We start from the raw sequence: 19,501 nt of genomic DNA, 5'->3' as shown, positions 1-19,501 counted from the left end.
GGGGGGGAGTCGGGGCACCTGTCGCCTGGCTGGTAGGGGTGGGGTGGGGTGTTGAGGACAGGGGAGGGAGGACAATGGGAGGGGGTTAATTATTGTCCTGTCAAGGAATGATTCCCGTTAAGTAGAATTGGAATTCCTCAGTGTTTGCAAGTTTCCTTCCAGTTCTGAGATCTGGAAAACAAAGGAGGGTAGGGGGTCAGGTCTGGACACCAGGCATGATCCCAGCCCCTTCCACCCCCCTGGTGAGGACATGGCATCCCCTCCCTCCAGGACCCATAGGGTAGGGGCTTCAGTGCTGCTCCCTCCATTGGGCCCTGCCCACAGGGCGCCCCGGGCCCACCTTGTCCAGGAGCTTGTCCATCTCCTCCTTTCTGGCCAACTCTGACTCCTCCAGAACCCGACGCTGTGCAGTCTCCTTTTTCAGGAACTCGATCTCCCTGGGCATAGGCAAGGGACAGATGGCAGGTAAGGGTGTGTGGTCTGGCTTCCATCCAGGATGACCGAAGTTCTCAGCTCTACCTGGGCAGCTCTGTCCTTCCCTGTTTTCAGGTTGGGAGGCCCCAGGTTTTCCCAAAGCCTCTGGGGGTCTGGCTCTGTGCTGGCTCTGATGCATGGTCATTCCGGGCCGGGTGTCCCACCATGGGGCCCTCCAACTTCTGTGCTCCTTGCCTCCCTACTCAGCTGGAGGAGTGGGGAGGGACTGCCCCCAAAAGCCTCTCAATGCTCCCTGGGCCCAGGCCGCCCAGCCCCCAGCCACGTACTTCTGCTGGTAGTCCTTGATGAGGCGCTTGGCCTTGCTATACTTGCGCTCCAGGGCCTGGTACTGCGCCTGAGTCTCCCGCAGGTGCTCGTCCACAGCCTGGCACAGGCTCTGGGCCTCGCCCCAGTAGCCTTCCAGTTTCTCCATGCGCTCCTTGTTCTCCTCCACACTCTGCTCCAACTGCGCCTTCTCCACCCGCCAGCGCCCCTTCTCCTGCTCCAGGCTTTGCAGCTGAGAGAGGAAGGCACGGCCCTGGGTTGGTGGGGGCCAGCAGGAGCCAAAGGATACCCCCATCCTAGCACTGGCGCCAGAGTCGCCAGGGGATTCCTACAGCTGTGAAGTCCATTGCACCCCAACTACTAACCCTCTTTGACTGAGCCTGAGAACTGAAACCCAGAGAGGAAAGCAGAGCTCGGCCTCAGAGCTCCCACCAGACTCCCTGTCACTGCACCCCACTCACAGGGAGGCTGGAGGCCTCAGTTAGTCGCTGATAATCTGACTTGGGGCAATGCAACTAATGTTCCAAGCCTCAGTTATCCCATCTGTCAAATGGGAGTGATATATGCCTCCCAAGTTCACAAAAGCTCCAGTGAGACAGTACATGCGAAGTAAAAGGGCAGATGAGGGTCACCATCACTCTCTGTCCCCTCTCTGCAGCCCCCGCCCTGCTCGCCAGTCTCTGCTCCTCCATCGCTCTCTGTCCCCTCTCTGCAGCCCCAGCCCTGCTCGCCAGTCTGCTCCTGGGGCTTCCTGAACAATCCTGGTTCCTCTCCCAGCTTCCAGGTGACCCCAACGCAGACCTCCAGTCCCCCACAGCTCAGTTCTGGATCCTCTGTTCTCTCTAATACTCACTGCCCTGGGGCACTGGCCCATCTTCCACACCACCTGTGTGCACTCTGAGCCACAAATCTCAAGTCCCAGCCCAACCTTGCTCCCAACTCCCAGCTTTAGCTCCCAGCTCCTCCCAGGTACCATGCCCCAGACCAGACCCCCGCAGCTGCACAAACCTATGCCTTCTTTCCTGATTTGCTCTTTTAAAAGGTACCACAACCTCACAGACATGTTGGCACTCAGTCTCAGGCCCCTTCCAGTATTTGCTGCAAACATCCCTTGCTCTCTGTCCCCCAGTCACACAGGCCTTCCTGCAGATCCTCAGACTTGCCACAGGGCCTCTGCATGTGCTGTCCCCTCTGCCTGGAATGTCCCCCATCTACCCTCCTGCTTGCCTAATTCTTTCCCTCTATCTCACCCTTTGGCTCTCTACTCAGTGTGTCACTTCTCCAGAGAAGCCCCCACAACTCCCTGCAACAGCATAGCCCTACCCCTACCTCCACCTGAATCAGGTTCCTCCTGCTTTAGCAGCTCAGGAAGCCTGTTCTCTCCTACAGAGCCCCATGCCAGTGTGTGACAACACAGTCACTGGTTTGCAGATGCACAAAAAAATGGTCAGCTCTGGCTTTGCCCATCATGGTGATGGGAACAGTACCGGACATCTATAAGGTACCCAGAGGATGTCTGTAAGTGGAACGCACAAACAGACCTTTGGCGTGTCCCTCCCCTTCATACTCTGCATACACCCCAGGAACACAGCCTGTCACTCTGACCCTGGAAATGCAGTGCTCACCCACCCTTCCTTTCCAGACCCTCTGCCTATACTCTGAGCAGTCCTGGCCTACCCCTACTGGGACACTGTCTGGGCCCCTCACCAGTTTGCCTGCCTCCCAGCACTGTCCACTTTCATGCCCTCCCACTTTGTAGGCAGTGGCTTTCCAAAAAATCCCAATGGCCACATACTCCATGCTATCTATAGGACCAAGGCCAGAGTCCTTAGAGGGGAGGCAGGACACTGCAAGCCAGAGCCTACCCTGGCAGTCCAGCCCTGCCTCCACCTCTCCCCGACAGGCATGCTGCCACCTCCTGGCTGGCCTCCCCCAAAGCCAGCCTCCATGCTCCACAGAGCTCCTCTCCCTGCCAGGAATGCCCCTGCTTCTGCCCCAGCCATCCAAACCCCGCCCTCCTCTCCTGCATACCCCCATGTGGGAGGATACGCACACTCCCATGTCTGCAAGACCCCTATAGATCTGTCCCTCCCCACCACGGCAGAAGCCCCATAGGTACTGGGACTCCTATAGTCTAGGTCCCAGCAGGGACCCCATACAGATTTTTAATATAAAATCTGTATATCCACATGCCTGTGAGGGTGCTGGCACCTGACATGCTTGTGTAAGCATCTGTGCAAGCTACACGTGTGTGTGTGTCATGTGTCTCCATCTGGTGTCAGCTTTGGCACCTCTGTGTTGCCTGCCCAGGTGAGAATGTGCATGCCCTGTCACCCTCTTCCTTTACCAGGTGGTCTGAGCGATGGCCATGCCTGTGTGTTTCAAAGCAGATGGGTGCAGAGTGGGTTTGCATATCCAGGCTGATAGCCCCGAGTGTAATGTCACATGAAGTACAGGTCCACTGTATCTGTGACCGTGTCTGTGTGGAGTGGGTGTCTCTATGTGTCTGGGTGTCTGGGTGAGGGGGTCTGTGGGTACTATGTGCCTGGGGCCAGGCTGCTATGTGTCAGTGTGTGTATTTCCAGTAATGGTATTTATCAATGGGCTTATATATAGCAGACANGTCTGGGTGTCTGGGTGAGGGGTCTGTGGGTACTATGTGCCTGGGGCCAGGCTGCTATGTGTCAGTGTGTGTATTTCCAGTAATGGTATTTATCAATGGGCTTATATATAGCAGACATACATGGGACAGCACAAACATAGAGACACCTAGAGTGAAACTTAACACGCTTCGGTATCACAGCTAATATACTGGCTTTTTTTTCTTTTGAGACAGGGTCTCATTCTGTTACCCAGGCTGGAGTGGAGTGCAGTGGCACAATCACGGCTCACTGCAGCCTCGACCTACCCTGGCCCAAGTGATCGTCCCACCTCAGCCACCTGAGTAGCTGGGATCACCGGTGTGCGCTACCACACCTGGCTAATTTTTGTATTGTTTGTAGAGATAGATTTTTGCCACGTTGTCCAGGCTGGTCTCTAAATCCTGGCCCAAGCAGTCTGCCTTGGCTTCCCAAAGTGCTGAGATTACAGGCATGAGCCACTGCACCTAGCCTACTTTGACTTTTCATTGAGCACCTATTATGTCAGACATTGTGCGAAAGACTTGACATACACACACACACACACACACACACACACACACATATATTTTTTTGAGATGGAGTCTCACTCTGTGGCCCAAGCTGGAGTGCAGTGGCGCAATCTCGGCTCACTGCAAGCTCCGCCTCCCAGGTTCACGCCATTCTCCCACCTCAGCCTCCCTAGTAGCTGGGACTACAGGCGCCTGCCACAACGCCTGGCTAATTTTTTTGTATTTTTAGTACAGACGGGGTTTCACTGTGTTAGCCAGGATGGTCTCCATCTCCTGACCTCGTGATCCGCCCGCCTCGGCCTCCCAAAGTGCTGGGATTACAGGTGTGAGCCACCGCACCCGGCCAACTTGACATATATTATCTCATTTAATCCTACAACGACCCGGTAGTGTTGGTGCTATTATGACTCCATTTTATGGATGAGGAGGCTTGCACTTGTGCTTCACTTGCACAGAGAAGCAAGTGATACTGGAGCAGATGGATCCAGAGCTTGAACTTTTAATATATCCTTTTGCTTTAGAGCAGCCTGTTCTGTGGGTGCCTGTGCCTAAGTGTCAGCATGTGCAGGTGTGAGGTTAGGGGGACCCTGCTCCTCAACACACGCATGCACGCACGCAAACACACACGCATACACACCCTCACCTTTCTTTTCAGCTGCTGTATCTCTGCCTCAGTGACTGCGTGCTTGATCTGGAGCTGTTGGGCAGAGGGGTAGGCACTCAGCTCTGACGGGGTAGGGTAGGCAGTGCTGAGGGCAGGAGACCTGCCTGCCTTTCCCTCCACCACTCCAGGGAGCCCCTCCTCCCACCTCCTTGAACTTGTGCACCAGCTTCTCGGGCTCCATGTCCACAGGGGACAGTGCATCCTCGTTCTCCGCTAACTCAAACACCTCGATGGCCATCTCACCACCCGGGAACGTGGGGCTCAGCTCCTCATCCTCATCAGTGGCGTACTCTCCCGTCTGCAAAGGGAGACCAGAGACTGTGGGCCCTCCCCACCCAGCTGCCCTCAGCCCTGATGACCAGGGCTGGGACTAGTCTGCCCATGCCAGACAGACAGCTACCCAGGAATGTGGTTCGTGCCTCCCGCTTCAGCCTGAGGCTGGACCAGAGACGCAGTTTATGTCTTCCCCCAACAGCCTAATATTCCCCTGATGACAGAGGGAGTCAGTTCCCCATCAGCCTGGGTCTCTGAAGAAACAGCCTATACTGTCTTTCCCCTTCTGGATCTATCTCCCTTTCAGATTAGGTCCCCCAAGGCCAGGGGCTATACTCTCCCCTCAGACTTGGGGCTCTATGAGAGGGCTGTGTATTCCTTGTCCAAACTCTGAAGACAAAGAGTGTGACTGGAGGACAGGGAATGGCACTGTGGGCTTTTTACCAGGGCAGGGGAAGCAGTAGAGGCAGATGACTGTAACGCTTCATCTAGCCACCAGGGGGCGACCACGCGGCCAGTCAGGCAGGGACTCCCTACCTCCTCGTCATCCTCCCCATACTGGGCGTATCTCTGCTCCATCATCTCCCGCTGCCATCGCTCCTGTTCCAAAGTCTGCTGAATTAGCTGGGCCACTTCGCTCTGCTCTCCCGGCCGCTCCCGGCCAATCATAAACCTGCAGGGGCACCAGCATCATCCGCTGCCTCTGTCCTCAGCCAGGTAATGCCACCATCCTCCCTGCTGATGCTTCCCTCTCCAAGCTCAGGCCCTCCCAGGGGAGGAGAGATGAGAGGGCTGAGTCCGAAGGCTGCAGTGTTAATAATGAATGGGGGAATGGGGGCCCTTATCAGGTTTCCTTCCCAAGGGAGGCAGGAAGGCCCATTCACCCCTCTGGCCAGTATTGCAGGAGAGAGACTGTCAGCCAACCTCTAGGCTGGGCTGCAGGGTACATGCACTCAGGAGGCTCTTCCCCTGCCACTGAGGCAGGGAAAGGTGAAGATGACCCTCCCGGCTGGGATGGGCTGCGGAGGTGTTTCTTGGGTATGCTCCAAGCCCCTGAGCTTCAGGAAGGGGCGGGATGATGGCAACTGGAGATTAGGATGGAGAGGAAATAGTGGAACTTCCAGGCACCAGCCCCTCCTCCCGGTGGCCACCCACATCCTGTTTCTCTCCACCACCCTTTCCTGGGGGTAGTGCCCCTCTTGCAGGGGGGCAGGGAGTGATCCCTGAATGTTAAGCCAGAGGTAGAGTGGACACAGGGGGCTTCTGATCCAGTCCCCTTGGTTATAGGCCTGGGGAGGAATCTTCCCAGGATGACACGGGGCTGGTCGGGGGGAAAGATGAAGTCTAATGAGGGGATCCCAGTGTGGTTAGCATTCACCCTGGATGTCCTAGTTCTTCAATCAGTGAGTCGGGGACAGGCAGGGGGAAGGAAAATAAGCCCCAGAGGACAGTTTGGAGGGGTGGTGGACAGTGGGCCAGGAAGGCTGAGTACTGGTGGCCAGCAGTGGCCAGGGAGCTGGGATGAGAAGGCAGGTATGAGGCAAGGGACTCCAGGCACAGCAACTCCTGCAGCCAAGGAGTCAGCAGAACCTCTGTGAGCTGGAACACCAGAACCTTAACTGGCTGTAGGCAGGTGAGCAGAGTGCCTGGACGAGGACCTCCTGCCCACTCCCACGCCCCACCCCTCTGGGCTCTCACCGCACTCGGCCCTTGGTGTTCCGGAGCACGGACGCCGCGAAGCTCTGGGTCACTCCCACCAGACTTGTTCCATCCACCTCCACCAGGAGATCGTTCACCTGGATCCTAGGGGAGTGACATTGGTTAAGGGGTCACAGGGGAACTGTGGAGTGAGGGTAGAGGTAGCCTCCTCCCATCAGAAACTCCAGGCTCCCCAGCCCGAGTACATAGTGAGAACTCATCTCTACAAACAATGAAAAAAAAATGAGCTGGGTGTGGTGGCATGTGCCTGTAGTCCCAGTTACTTGGGAGGATGAGGGGGGAGGATCACTTGAGGCAGGGAGGTCAAGGCTGCAGTGAGCTGTGCTCACGCCACTGCACTCCAGCCTGGGCAACAGAGTAAGACCCTGCCTCAAAAACAAAACAAAACAAAACAAAAAAAAACAAGAAAAGAAAACAATAACAAAAAACCTCACAGGGACTTTGTCCCCACAGGGACCTAGTACTTTGTCTACTTGCATAACATTCACGAGGCCAGAGGATTCAGTGTCAGCCAGGCCCACCTGTGTGGGCAGTGAGAGCCAGGCAAGCAAAGCAGACACAGGCGTCCAGGACCAGAAGAGGCGGCAGGCACACTTCCTGTGACAATCACACTCTTGTCCCCTCCTCCATCATACTTGACTGAGCGGTATGACATTCTCAGAGTTCATCTCTGCCATGCACACTGGCCAGGGGCCCCATGGCACACAAGTGACATGCCTACCTCTTACGTGTACATCTCTGCACGGAATTGAGTGCACGGATGTCCTCCCAAGTCCCCAAGACTGAATGGCACTGTCTCAAGTTCACACACTGTCCCACACACACCTGATACAGGTGCACCTCCTGACACACTCCAGTTGTGTCCCCTGAAGCCCGTGTTCTCCACACAAGGGGAGGTTCAGTCCCGCCTGCCGAGGGAGATGGAGGGTGGGGGGCCTCTCAGGCACCTCCCTCCTCCACTCCACCTCCCTGGGAGCTCCAGGCCTTCTCTCAGACTCCCACACGGAAATGGAGGAAATGGCCTATTGTCAAGAGCTCACCCCAACACATGCCACTCCCAGGTGGGCATGAGTGAGTGGCCACGGCCACCATGCACACTCACTCCTTAGACAACCCACAGGCAACAATGGGAAAAGGCTGCGGAAGTTCACACTGGGAGGGGGAAGGGGTAAATGAAAGGGCATCCTGTTCCCTGCCCCTCTCCCTGCCACAACAGGTAGAAGCCCCTTGACAGGGCAGCCCCATCTCTAGCAACAAGATCCCAAAGTCACCCAGCTGCACAAGGATACCTGCTCACCTTTGCCACATGGAGGGGGTCTGGGTTTGAGGTACCACCACAAGGGATCCCCAGTGTCAACCTCTAACTTACAACCACCTGGGGGATGCTCTACAGCCCTTCCTACTGCCACTCCCCACACTCCTGCAATACAAAGCTAACACAGGGGTCCCTGGCTGGCACACAGCTCCAGGATGCCCTCCCTGAACCTTCTGTCCCACAGAACTCACCCCCTGCAACCACGGATGCTTGATAAAGGCATGCACACTCACAAGCGCAAAGATAGCCAGTCTCCAGAGCCACCGCCACCAAGGTGTCTAGTCACAGCCTCTTGGCCCCTGCTGCTCTCTATGCCCCAGCCACACCTGCCTGCTCGTGGCTCCACTGCCTGGAACCTCTGCACTCACTCCCTTAGCACAGCTAACTCCTGCTCAGCCTTAGCTCTCCGCTCCAGCACTGCTTCCTCCAGGAAGCCTTCCCTGATACCCAGAGAGGTTAAGCTCTCCTATTGTATGCCTTCACAGCACCCTGCATTTCCCTCCATTTCACCACTTTTTGTGTGTCTACTTGTTCAATGTCTACCTCATACTACACTGCACACTTCTCAAGAGCCCGGCCCTCACCACTGACTCCCCAGGGCCCAGGACCAGCCCAACATTGTCAGAGAGTCAATATTTGTTCAGCGAAAAAAAGAAAAAAAAAAGCTCAAATACACTCCAGGCACACAGGTTCCATGCCTGTCTTCTCCCTACCAGGGCCCAAACCATACTCCAGACCAGGATGCACAACATATGCCTACAGCCACCATGGTCACCAGCCCCTCCTGGAGAACGCACGCTCCCTGAGGGCATGAGGGCTGACCGTGCTCACTGTTGTATTTCTGGGGCCTGGAACAGCACCTGGCAGGGCAGTGCTCCCCGAACATCTCAGCTGCACACACAGCACAGAAGTCTCCCAGAGAATGCCCACCCCACCCCCAGCTCAGTGGCTCATCCCACCAAGGATGGCCAGTCGGGGAGCGAAAAAGGGTTGGGCAAGACTGGGGAGGATTGGTACCTGCCGTCCCGATGGGCCGCACCACCCTCCGTCACGGTCTTGACGAAGATACCCAGCTTCTCCAGGCCCATGTCCGCCCCAGCACCCATGCCAATGATGCTGATGCCCAGGCCCTCGGAGTCTGTGGAACAGAGAGTGGTGAGATGACAGGGCTTGTAGGGGACATACAAGACTCTCCACCCTGAATTCCAGGGCACAGACCCCCATCAGGAAGCAGTCCCTATTAGGGGATGTCCCACAACTGAAGAAGGGGTATGGTTCTGTCCACCTTCTTTGCCAAGCCAACTAGGAGAGCTCCTGAGCCACTCCCTGCCCTTTGTCCCTTCCAAAGAACCAATGGGTAGAAGAGTGTGCCAAAGGTGGCACAGGCAGGTAAGACTGTTGTATATGCACACCAGGGCGCGTGGCCGGGATGCGGGTGGCCAGGATGGGACTCAGCCCTAAGCCTTTGGTCTCCTCCCTCTTAACCAGTCTCATCTGTACTCACAGCTTCAAGGACCAAAGACCTCCAGATTTTCTCTCCCCTGAGGTCCATTCCCCTATCCACACCTGCCCCTGCCTGACTCATGGGCCTCTGACGTCCAAACTAATGACCTTCCCCCGCAAACACTCCCTCATGGGGGATGCCACCACCACCTGCCACCTGCCACCTGCCAGACCTGGAAGGCACCTGGATTCCTCCCTCCCACTCACAGCCTCCACCTGAGCCAAATGACCCCCAGATCCTGTGGATTCTCCCCCTGGAGATCTTTCCAGTCCACCCACACCCGTTCTGCCATCTTCCTGTCCATGCCACAGTGGCCTTTCTCCATCCACTTGTGATCCCCTCCCTACATCACAGCCTGGCATGGTCTTTCTAAGACCTTTCCTGTGCCTCGAAATGGCTCCCAATCCATTTTAGCAACAAGACCATGTGGTCTGCAAGGCCTCATTTGCATGCCCTTCTTGCCCTCCCTGTGAAAATGCAGCCAAGCCCCTTTCCTGCCTACTCCCCTAATTCCTCCTCACCAGAGTGCAACTCAAGCCTCACTTCCCCGGGGAGTACCCCCAAGCACAGTCTGGTTAGGTCACCTGTTAAACGCTTTTACAGCAGCCCCTCCTTACCTTCCCTAGCCCCTATTCCAGGGCCTAAGGGTGAAATTAGACGTGACTGTGCCTTCCATGTCTGCCTCCCCCATCCATCTCCCCAAGAGCCCATCACTGTGTCCCCAACACAGAGCCCAGGACCTAGCACACAATACAACACCCTACAGAGACCTGTTAACGGAATGTGCAAATGTGGTTCCATGACTGGAGTGGTGGGGGTGTGGCTTGGCCTGGGTCTGAGTCCCTGTTGGCTCTGGGTGCCCACAAGGGAGAAGCAGGGAACGTCACCAAGGGCCCGAGTCAGAGGGAGAGGCCCAGCAAGCCTGTGGGAGCCCCTGAGGGCACAGGGCAGGAGCTGGCGCCAGAGATGAGACCCGGGTCAATCCCAGCTGTGCCCAAGTGGCCTGGCCTCCTGGCCTCTCACCCTTTTCCAGCTCCACAGGGAACAGCTCCAACCTTTCCACCCGCTTCTCCAGCTCATACTCAGCAGAGGCCGCCATGGGATCCACATCCTCGTTGCGACGATCATAGTCCTCGTTGGAGTAGGTGCTGAACACCTGGGGAGGGAGGCAGCTGATCAGAGAGGCCGGCAGGGGGACAAGGGCAGAACTGGCATGAGGAGGCCAAGGAGGCAGGCCGAGTTACCCACCCCATGCCTCCCCATGACAGCCCTGAGATAAGGCCTCGCCCAGCCCCAAGAGACCCCAGCTCTGAGCAAAACAAAGGCCCTTATAGTTCTGGAGCCCAGGTTCAAGACAGAAAGGGACCCAGCCTTGGTTGACCCGCACTGCTATTCTCTCTGCAGCTCCAACCAGCGTGAGCATGATCTGCCATAGGCACAGAAGGGGAATCCTGGAGAAACGTCCAACTCAGGAACCCAGACACCCAGATAGAGAGAAAGTGAGAGATAGGACCTAGAGAGCCAGACAGGCGAGAGGGGACACAAAGACAGACACAGAGAGGAAGGAACAGGCTGAGCAGAAGAGGGGAAGAGGAGGAGGGGAGAGAGGATAGAGAAGATGCTGGAGGATGCCAGATGGGGAGAGAGGGGGGAGCGGGTGTGAGACAGCAGAGGGGGAGGGGAGCAGGAGGGGTGGAAGGGGAGAGGTACCCAGGACTGGCTCTGAGTTGCCACTCAGGTGGATGTTGGAGCAGGGGAGGGAAGCAGGAAAGACCACCTCTATCCCTGTGGAGAAAAGGCAGGCCCTCCACCCCCTGGAACCCCTCAGGTGGCAGGAGCAGCGGAAAAAGCTGGGCCCTGTGGCCTGGCCTGCACACCCAGGCTGCTCTCCCTCCACAACTGCAGCTCTGAGTTACACCCCCTGTCCCCCATGTGCTAGGGGGCCCAGGAGACTGAGGAGGGGACGGCCTCTGACACTACCCACAGTGAACCCAGGTGCCATGGGGCTCCAAGGCCAGCCCTGCCTTGGCATCTCCTGTACCCCTCTGTTGTCTCTCTCCCGTGTCTCTCAGCAAAAAGGGGAATTCCTCGGCTCTGACCCTCTCGGAAGGACAGAGAAGGTGGGGCTGGGCTTTGTGGGAATGTCTAATTCTGGGCCCAGGCAGGGGTGCCCCCAGTGGGAGGTTAATGAGCACCATTTGGGGTACCATGACATGCTCAAGCTTCATCGCCTGCAGTGACAGGTTGGCACCACTTGGAGCCAGGCGGGGGCGGGGAGGGATGGGGAGCAGCACTATCAGATGGCTGAGTCTCAGCCCCGAGGAGTCAAACTAGGACCCCATCTCTCCCAAGGGCCCTTGGCAGGGCCCCGTCTCCTCCAGGAGCAGACCTTGTGGGCACCCTGGCAGGCAGCAGCACTCTTGTGTCCCAGCCTTTGTCTGGGCTTGCTCTGTGTCATCCCCACCCCCTACCAGAGAGGCTCACTGCCACAGTGGGAGAGGGAGGGGGTGCTCATAGGACTAGAAGGCTTAGGTGGGAGGGACCCCTCTGGTCCCTCAGCTCAATTTCACAGCATCAGAGAAACTCCGGCTCCAGCCCTTAAAACTCATCTTCCATTGCACCCCTTGAACAAACAGGCTGCCCACCTTGCACATAGTCCAGGGTACCAGGCCCACTGCCCAAGGTCACATGGGTTAAACTGTGGCCAGGCAGCATGAGACACACCCAGCTGGGCCAGGTGGGTGGGTCACCGGTGACTTTGTTTCCACCGCACACATGCCCCAGGCTCTGGGACAGGGCTGGTGTGAGCTTGGACTCAGCAGTGGGATTTGGCCCACTTTGCATCGGAGTCCCCAGACTCTCACCCTCTGCTCTAGGAGGCAGGGTCCCTTCATCCTTCAGTCTCTGTAGTCTCCTGGGTCAACCAACCCCTCCCTGACACACATGGTCACACATACCCACTGTGACCTCCAAAACACACCCTCACAGCCTGTCCTGGGCTGCACCCTGCCCTCTTCTCTCAGCCTATCAAATCCTGTTCCCTTTCTGGTTCTGCCCTCGCTGCAGGAATCCCAGGCCTGGGCTCAGAGGCCCCAGACCACCTCCTACCCCTCCTCGGGTTGCCCACCATGATATGCCAGTCCAGCAGAGAGCCCTACGTGAAGTCTCACCTCCCCCAGGCCAATCTGGAATTAGATTCTCTGCCCTCAGCAGAGGCCTCCACCTCCAGAAGGGGAACATCTGGGTCATCCATGGGGCCTGGGACCCTGGACTTGGCATCAAGGCAGGGGCAGGAAGAAGAAAAAGTGGGGCCCCTGTGCCAGGGTGGGGAGGAGGAAATCCCCAGTGAGGCTGAAAGCCAGCCATATCGGGCCCGCCACACACCCTGGCTCTCACACAGGGCGGGCCAGCTCCAGAGTCACCAGGGAGCCGGGAAGCACTGCTCCAAATCATGTGCTATTTTTTACCAAAAAATCAGGGTAAGGCGTCAAATATAGACAGTCAGAGGCCCAGACCACACTCCATCTCCGAGGGCATCCGGCTGCTCGCAGAATTAGTGGGGGTGGGGTGGGGGGATCCAGACTCTGCTTTAGAGTCCCAAGAAACAGTACAGTCCCCCATTCCCTTTAGAACCCCACTGCCTTCAGGAGGGGAAAGGGGTTGGGAAAGCACCCCCCAGGACCCAGCCTAGGGGAAGGACTGGACTGGGAGGGGAAGAGCAGCCACTCACTTTTAACCTTTCAGGACTCTTGCTGGGGTGGGAGGTGGGAGAGAGGCAGAGAGAGGCTAATATTCTGGTCGAGTGAGAGGAAAGTTGGGCAGCTTCAGAGTCTAGGAGTAGTTATGGAAACGGCAAACAAACAGATGGTGGTTTGGCTAGGGAAAGGTAAAGGCCGGGCAGGGTCCAGGCCAAGGAGAGTCCAGCGACCTGGACACTTCCATGGGGCAGACCTGGGGCCGGGTGCAGCTGAGCCTCGGGCGGTGAGAAAGAACCCTGCAGGCTGAATGTGCCAGCCAAGCGTGGACGGTGGTGGGAAGTGGGGGGAGGGGTGGCCTGGGGTTTTTGATTCCCCCCAGGGGATGTCCCCTCCCCATCAGCTCTGTTCTGAGGACCTCAAAGCTCTGGCATAACCCACAAACCAACCACCAATAGTGGCGGTGGGGATGAGACCCCCAAAGGGGCAGCTCCCATCCCTCTTTCAGGGCTCCTAGAGAATGTGGCAAGAACACTTGGGGCCTGCCAAGGCCTTGGGAGTCTGTCCTATTGAGCAGCCAAGAGCAAAGGCATGCCCATTACTGCCAGGCACCCAGGGGGATCCCAGCCCCAGCCCCTCCCCTCCATGCCTGCAGAAGGCCTCTCCCCATCAAGGACCACACAAAGTGCCCCTCCCTGTGCAACCAGGACCGGGCAGCTGGCCTGCAGGGACCCCCAGGGAACACGGCGCCAGCCAGTCACATGGCCACAGACCAGCTCACCCTCACGATCTGCTTCCCTCTTTCACTTCTGCAAAGTTGGGGTGGGGGTACAAACAGAATGGAGGAAGGGCTGCCATCCCCTGCAGCTTCGTTTTGAGAAGTTCCTGGCTTTCCCCTTTCTCACCCCATCCAGCTCCCATAGAGGAGGAAAGCACCCCAGCCCCCTCTCTACCCAGTGAAGGGCAAATGTCTCTTCTGAGGACACACACACTCCTTCACGCTACCCAAGCCCCAGCCTCTGGCAGCCTCCGGAGTAAGGAATGTCTGGGCGAGGAAGGCAAAGCAGGTGTCCCAGGACCTGCGTGGGGCAGGGCGGGTTCCGCGGAGTGGCGGGGCGGGGTGGGGCAGCAGGCGGAGGAACCTGAGGGCAGGTCGGGGCAGGCCACCCCCCTCGCACACCTGAAAATCCTTCTCTGACAAACAGCTGGAACTCCCCCACGCCCCCCTGAGGGTGGGAACTTCTGGGAAGGGGGCTGGGTGGCAGGGGCTGACTCAGCCTGCCAAACCCGGCTGGCTGGCGAGCCGGGGCGGCCGCGTGCACGTGGCAGGGGCGGCGCGGGGCGGGGAGGGGGGGCTCACTTACTTGGATGGGCGCCGTGCTGAAATGGATCTTCCGGCTCGGGGCTGGGTCCTCCTCCTCCGACAGCCCCGGGATCTCCACGCACCCCGACTCGGGCTCGTAGGGGGGCTCCCCATCCTCCTCGTCTTCTTCGTCGTCCTCCTCTAGGGCACTGCCCCCAGAGTCCTCCCCGAGCCCACTGTAGGCGCTCACGTCCACCAAGTCCGCCTCCGAGAAGTCCTCCTTCTTGGATTCATCTACTTCCTCAGGGGCCACGTCCGGGGCCCGGCCATTGCCCACCCCCCTCTCTGGCGGCGCTACCGCCGCCGCCTCCTTCTCCGGGGCCGCTTGGGCCTTTGGCTCCTCGGGCGCGGGGCTGGCTGCGGTTGCCGCGGTGCTGCCATTCTCCAGGGCCGCGTGGACCGTAACTTCGGCCTGGATCACCTCCCCGGGGGCCGACTCGGCCTCCGACTCCCCGCTCTCCTCCACCTCCACTGGCTTAATCTTGCGCACCTCCCGGGGCTTGGGGGGCGGCCGGGCAGGGGCCACTCGGTGCTGCGGGGGCTGCTGCCCTCCGGGGCAGCGCTCTTTCTCCGCCGGAGCATCCCCCGACGGGGCGGGCGGCGGCGGCGGCGGTGGCTGGAACACCCGGGACCGCTTGCTGACCAGCTTCGAGTTGACCTGGGGAGCCCCTGCGGCCCTGGGGAGCCCGGGCCCGCGGTGGAGGCCGGTCCTCGAGTCGGCCTTCTCGAAGACGGCGCTGAGCTGGCTGACCGTCGGTGACACGGCATCAGCGTCCAGCTTGTCCAGCGCCTCAGTGCTGCCGTTGAAGCGCACCACGACGTCCAGCTTCCGGTCCTGCAGGCCGGCGCGCTCCTGCCTCAGCAGCCGCCGCGCCGCGGCCTCCTTGTCGCCGCCTGCGGCCGCCGGGGCGCTCCGTTCGAACAGCTTCCGCGTCTCCTGCAGCCGGGACGGCGGGTGCGGCGGCGGCGCAGGCTGCGCGGAGGGCGCGGGCTTGGAGTCGAAGCGGCTCACGCGCTCCGACACGCTGGTGCCCAGCTTCAGCAGGGCGCTGTGGTCCACGAAGGCCCAAAATCAGAGCCCAGGCCAGAGGTCCGTGGCTAAGCAGACCTGACCCACCCACGCCGGTAGGGGGAAGGATGTGTTGTGTGTGGTGTTGTGTGCCCAACCCAGGTTGAAACAAAACAGGCAGGGACTCGGGAGACACTTACTGGACTTTTGTGCTGTTGGCGCCTCAATGGTGGGATAGAAGACGCAGCTTCCGTCTCGTTTCAGCGCTGCTGGGGCAGGCAGCGACAGGGCGACACGGCCGCGGTCGGGACGCCCGCGGGGCCTCGGCCAGGCCCGCGCCGCCGCCCGCCTCGCCCGAGGGCCCCGCCGTCGTGCCCATCTGCAGGAACATACTTTTGATGCGGTGGACGTTGGAGCCATATTTCTTGTGGTGGGCCCCCTTGGGTGCCTCGTCGGGCCCGGGCGCGTCGGGCGGCTTCAGCGCCTGGATGCCCGCCTCGTAGGCGCTGCGGTGCGGGGAGGCGCTCCGGAGGGGACCCCCGGGCCCCCGTGGCTCTGTCTTCATCATGGTGGGGGGAGCCGGGTTCGCATCCCCTTGCTCCCCGCTCCCCCCCTTCAACAGGCGGCTGGCCAAGTCGGGACCACCGCCCCCTCCCCCCGATAAAAGAAACCCCAGAAGGCCTTTTTTAGGGTCCCCCCAAAACCGCTGCCAAAAACAGTTAATCCCGCTTTTTTAAAAAAATGAAAAAAAAAATCTCCAAGCGCCCTGTGTGTGGGTCGCCTCCCCCAGTCAAGCTGCCGAAGACAGCCAGCCCCGCTTCAAAAGCCCGAGCGGCCTGGTACGGTCGCCCCCACCCAAATTAGCAAAGCGGCGTCTGGGGCCGGTGGGAACGCGCGCCCTGCCCGCGAAGCAGCCGCGGCGTCGCCGGCTCACATCGTCCGAGGCGGTGTCAGTGGGGCTGGCAGCCCGGGCGTCCCCTAGTCCGGCCGGAGGCCTCGGCTCTCGGGGGGCCCGGCACCCCAGCGCCCATGGCTGCTCTGCCGGCCCGGGCCGCTCAGCCGCCGCGCCTCCCTCCCTCCCTCCCTCCCCCCCGTGCCCCGAGCCTCGGTCTTTCTCTGGCTCTGCCCGAGCGGCGGCTGCCGGAGACCGAGCGGCTGCCCTTCTCGCCGCCGCCGCTGGGGGACTGGCACCTCTGGGTCCTAAAGGGATCGGATTTCCGGGGCCGGAGCCTGTGAGCCCTCCCCTTCCCCTCCACCCGAACGGATCCCCTCCCCTCCCCAGCCTTCGCCTAGAGCCTTCCTCTGCCCCCGGACATTGGCCAGCCCTCTTCAACCCTTCCATCACAACCTCTGACTGCGGCTTATCACAACCCACAGAAACGCACCCCCATGAAATATTGGGCGGAGGCAGTACATCCACGATGGTCTCAATGTGAGAGGAGGGGGTCTGTGGGGAGGGGCAGAGGTTCATTCTTCACGGCCCCCGGAGCTAGCTCTTCCGTGTGCTTCAAGGCTTTAGCATCAGAATCGCTGGGCGCTTGGTAAAAATACAGATTTCTGAGCTCTTCCTCGAACCTTGTGTAGGAGAATCTCAGAGGCTGAACCCAGGAATCTGCATTTTAACACTTCACTACAGGGAATCTTTGGCACCCTTGGAGGTGTGAAACCTTGGCCCAGTGCTGGTGACCTTTCGATGGTGGGGAGGGGTCGTGAAAAGGAGGTGGACCCCGTCATCCAAGTAGCAGGGGATCACCAAAACTGCCCCTTTAGACGTCTGGAGAGGATGTCCTGTCGCCTGTCTGCTGTGCACCCGTCTTCAGGCCCCTACCCTGGCACTCCTGCCTCTCAAACCGGAAGGAACGGTTTGGGAGCAGGAATTCTAGAGGCCTGGGGCCAAAGTTTTCCCAGTGAGAGTTCTAACTTGGGTCTCTGATTTAAAGGATCCTGGCCACTGTGTTCCGGTGGGGGTGGGGGGGTGGGGAGGGTGACAGTGACCTACACATCCCCTGTCCTGGCAACCCAGAAAGCTGTTTGATGCTCTCTGCACCCCCCACATACACACCTAAGGTGCTGGTGCTTCCTGGGCCCTGGGTGTGAGGGTCCACCCTCTGGACAGGTCCAGGTGAGCGGATTCAGTCCACACATCACAGAAACTGGTGAACACAATGGGCCCTAGGACCCAGAGAACAACTCAGGCACAAAGCCTCCCCCCACTCCCAGCTGCTTCCTGCATCTCAGGCCTTTCTGCGGCCTCTGCCTCCTCCCCCGCCCTCTTCCCCTCCATCCTCTTCCTCCTTTTCCTAATCTCCCACTCTCTCCCCCCTGGCCTGGAAGGGCTGGCAAAGGGAGCCCTCTTACCACTCCACTGCCGGGGTGTGTGTGGGTTTTGTGGGATATTAACGCGTTACCATGTGCAAAAGAGCTTAGAGTACAGCGTGGGGGATGGGATGTGGGGAAGCCGCCTGGGAACCCTGGATATTGGGATCGGGAGGGGCCAGGAACCGCAGGACTGATCTTGAGGCTGGTGCTAAGGAGGAGGGAAGATCTAGGTTGTGAGCTGGAGCTGGAAATGAACCCAGACCTCAGACTTTCCAAATGCCACCTGCATCTTTGCCCAGCTGTCCAGGAAAATTCCCCCTCCGCAGTTTTGCACTTTGGGATGGGCAGGGTGAAGAAGCCTCCCTCTTAACCCTTCTTAGAAGGCCTCTGTCAGGAGCAAGCTTTGGGCCTTGGATTTCCAAACTCAAGATTGGGTCTTGAAAACCCCTCCCCACAGGCCCCCCAACCCCAATATAGAAGTCCAGAGAAGATAGAAACCTCACCCAGCTGGGGTTTGGAAGTTTGGACAGTGTCCTCAGAAGCTCTTGTATGGATTGGAGGAGGGCGCAGGCCCCTGTGTTCTGCCCAGAATCTCCCACACCCTTGATGGTGAGTCATCTTAACTGGTCCCAGCACAAGGGGTCTGTGCCCACGCTTCTGGCCAGGTGGGGAAGCCCCCAGTTTCTGAGGGTAGGAGGAGGAGCTGAGGCCCAGCTGCTAGGCCCAGAGACCCTCGGACCTCCAGCATTTCCGGTGGCAGCTTAGAGCAAACTGGAATTACGGGGATTCTCTTGGGTCTCCCTTGTGCAAAGGTTTATGAGTCTCTGGACAAACCCCTTTAACAAACCCCTCTAGGGGGTTTGGGCTTCAAGAGGGTGGAGCTAGCCAAAGCTTGGGGGACTGAGGCTAATCAGTGGGATTATTATTTCATGGGCTCCTGGTTAGCAGAGCAACACCCCGGCCAGAATTCCCAAAGATGCTTTTATGGAGCAATAAGTGCTTCACCATCACTTGTTCTCTGGTGTCAGGCACCAAGCTGGCTGGCCTGTGAGATGGGTGAAGAATGGGGTATCATTCCCTCCATCCCTTCTCTGCCTGTCTGGAGCAGTAATCACACCTGATAGGAACAAGGAGGGTTTGAGAGGGTTACCATCCAAACTGAAGGCTTTAAATCGAATTTTCATTTATTGGGCTGTCATCTTCACCTGCTTCCTCCGGTGAGGAAGCACTCCAGGATAATTTCACCATCCTTTCTCTTTCCTTTGTCTTCATGGAAGAGACTTTGATGGCCAAGTTGCCTGGTGGTCTTTGGATGGAAGTTCCTTCCTTACCTTTGCCTTGGCATAGAGTGGTTGACCTAGGATCCAGGCTGCCAGCGTTCAAATCTTGGCTCCACTGCTTACTGGCTGTGTGACCTTGGACAAGTCACTTATCCTCCTCTGTGCTCTGGGAGGATAAAAGAAGGCCCAGAAAGAGACAAGAGTGGCTCAGACACTGAAGAGAGGGTGTGGGGGAGGAGATGCCTTTCCCAGCCTGTGCTAAAAGGCCAGAGGCTGCAATAGGCAGAGATAATTCACCCCCAACTCTCCTCCTCGTAACCGCCCCAGCCATGGCTTTCCCACACACCCCCAAATCTGATGAGGGCCCTTGGGAAGATGCTCTGTTAGGATTCTTCCCCAAGGCTTGCTAGTTTTAAACACCAGGTGTAACTGCAAAGATGGTGATGAAGG

At 58.7% G+C, this 19,501-nt stretch overlaps 1 protein-coding gene across 1 annotated transcript; it reads right to left on the bottom strand.

Annotated features, from left to right (window-relative positions):
* Positions 1 to 16,544, bottom strand: PPP1R9B (protein phosphatase 1 regulatory subunit 9B). The gene is given in 12 exon segments (XM_017853904.1): positions 1 to 171; positions 341 to 437; positions 762 to 991; positions 4,554 to 4,607; positions 4,720 to 4,872; positions 5,385 to 5,520; positions 6,546 to 6,650; positions 8,899 to 9,019; positions 10,409 to 10,541; positions 14,445 to 15,504; positions 15,706 to 15,758; positions 15,760 to 16,544. Coding segments are annotated over 12 exon segments (2,457 nt in total). The 5' UTR covers positions 16,021 to 16,544; the 3' UTR covers positions 1 to 117.
* Positions 16,545 to 19,501: the final 2,957 nt, after the last annotated feature.

Source organism: Rhinopithecus bieti, unplaced genomic scaffold, assembly GCF_001698545.2.
Source record: "Rhinopithecus bieti isolate Rb0 unplaced genomic scaffold, ASM169854v2 scaffold_35856, whole genome shotgun sequence".
In the NCBI taxonomy this organism is placed as follows: Eukaryota; Metazoa; Chordata; class Mammalia; order Primates; family Cercopithecidae; genus Rhinopithecus; species Rhinopithecus bieti.
Note: the sequence above shows the minus strand (reverse complement) of the source record. Positions and strands in the feature narration are given on the sequence as shown.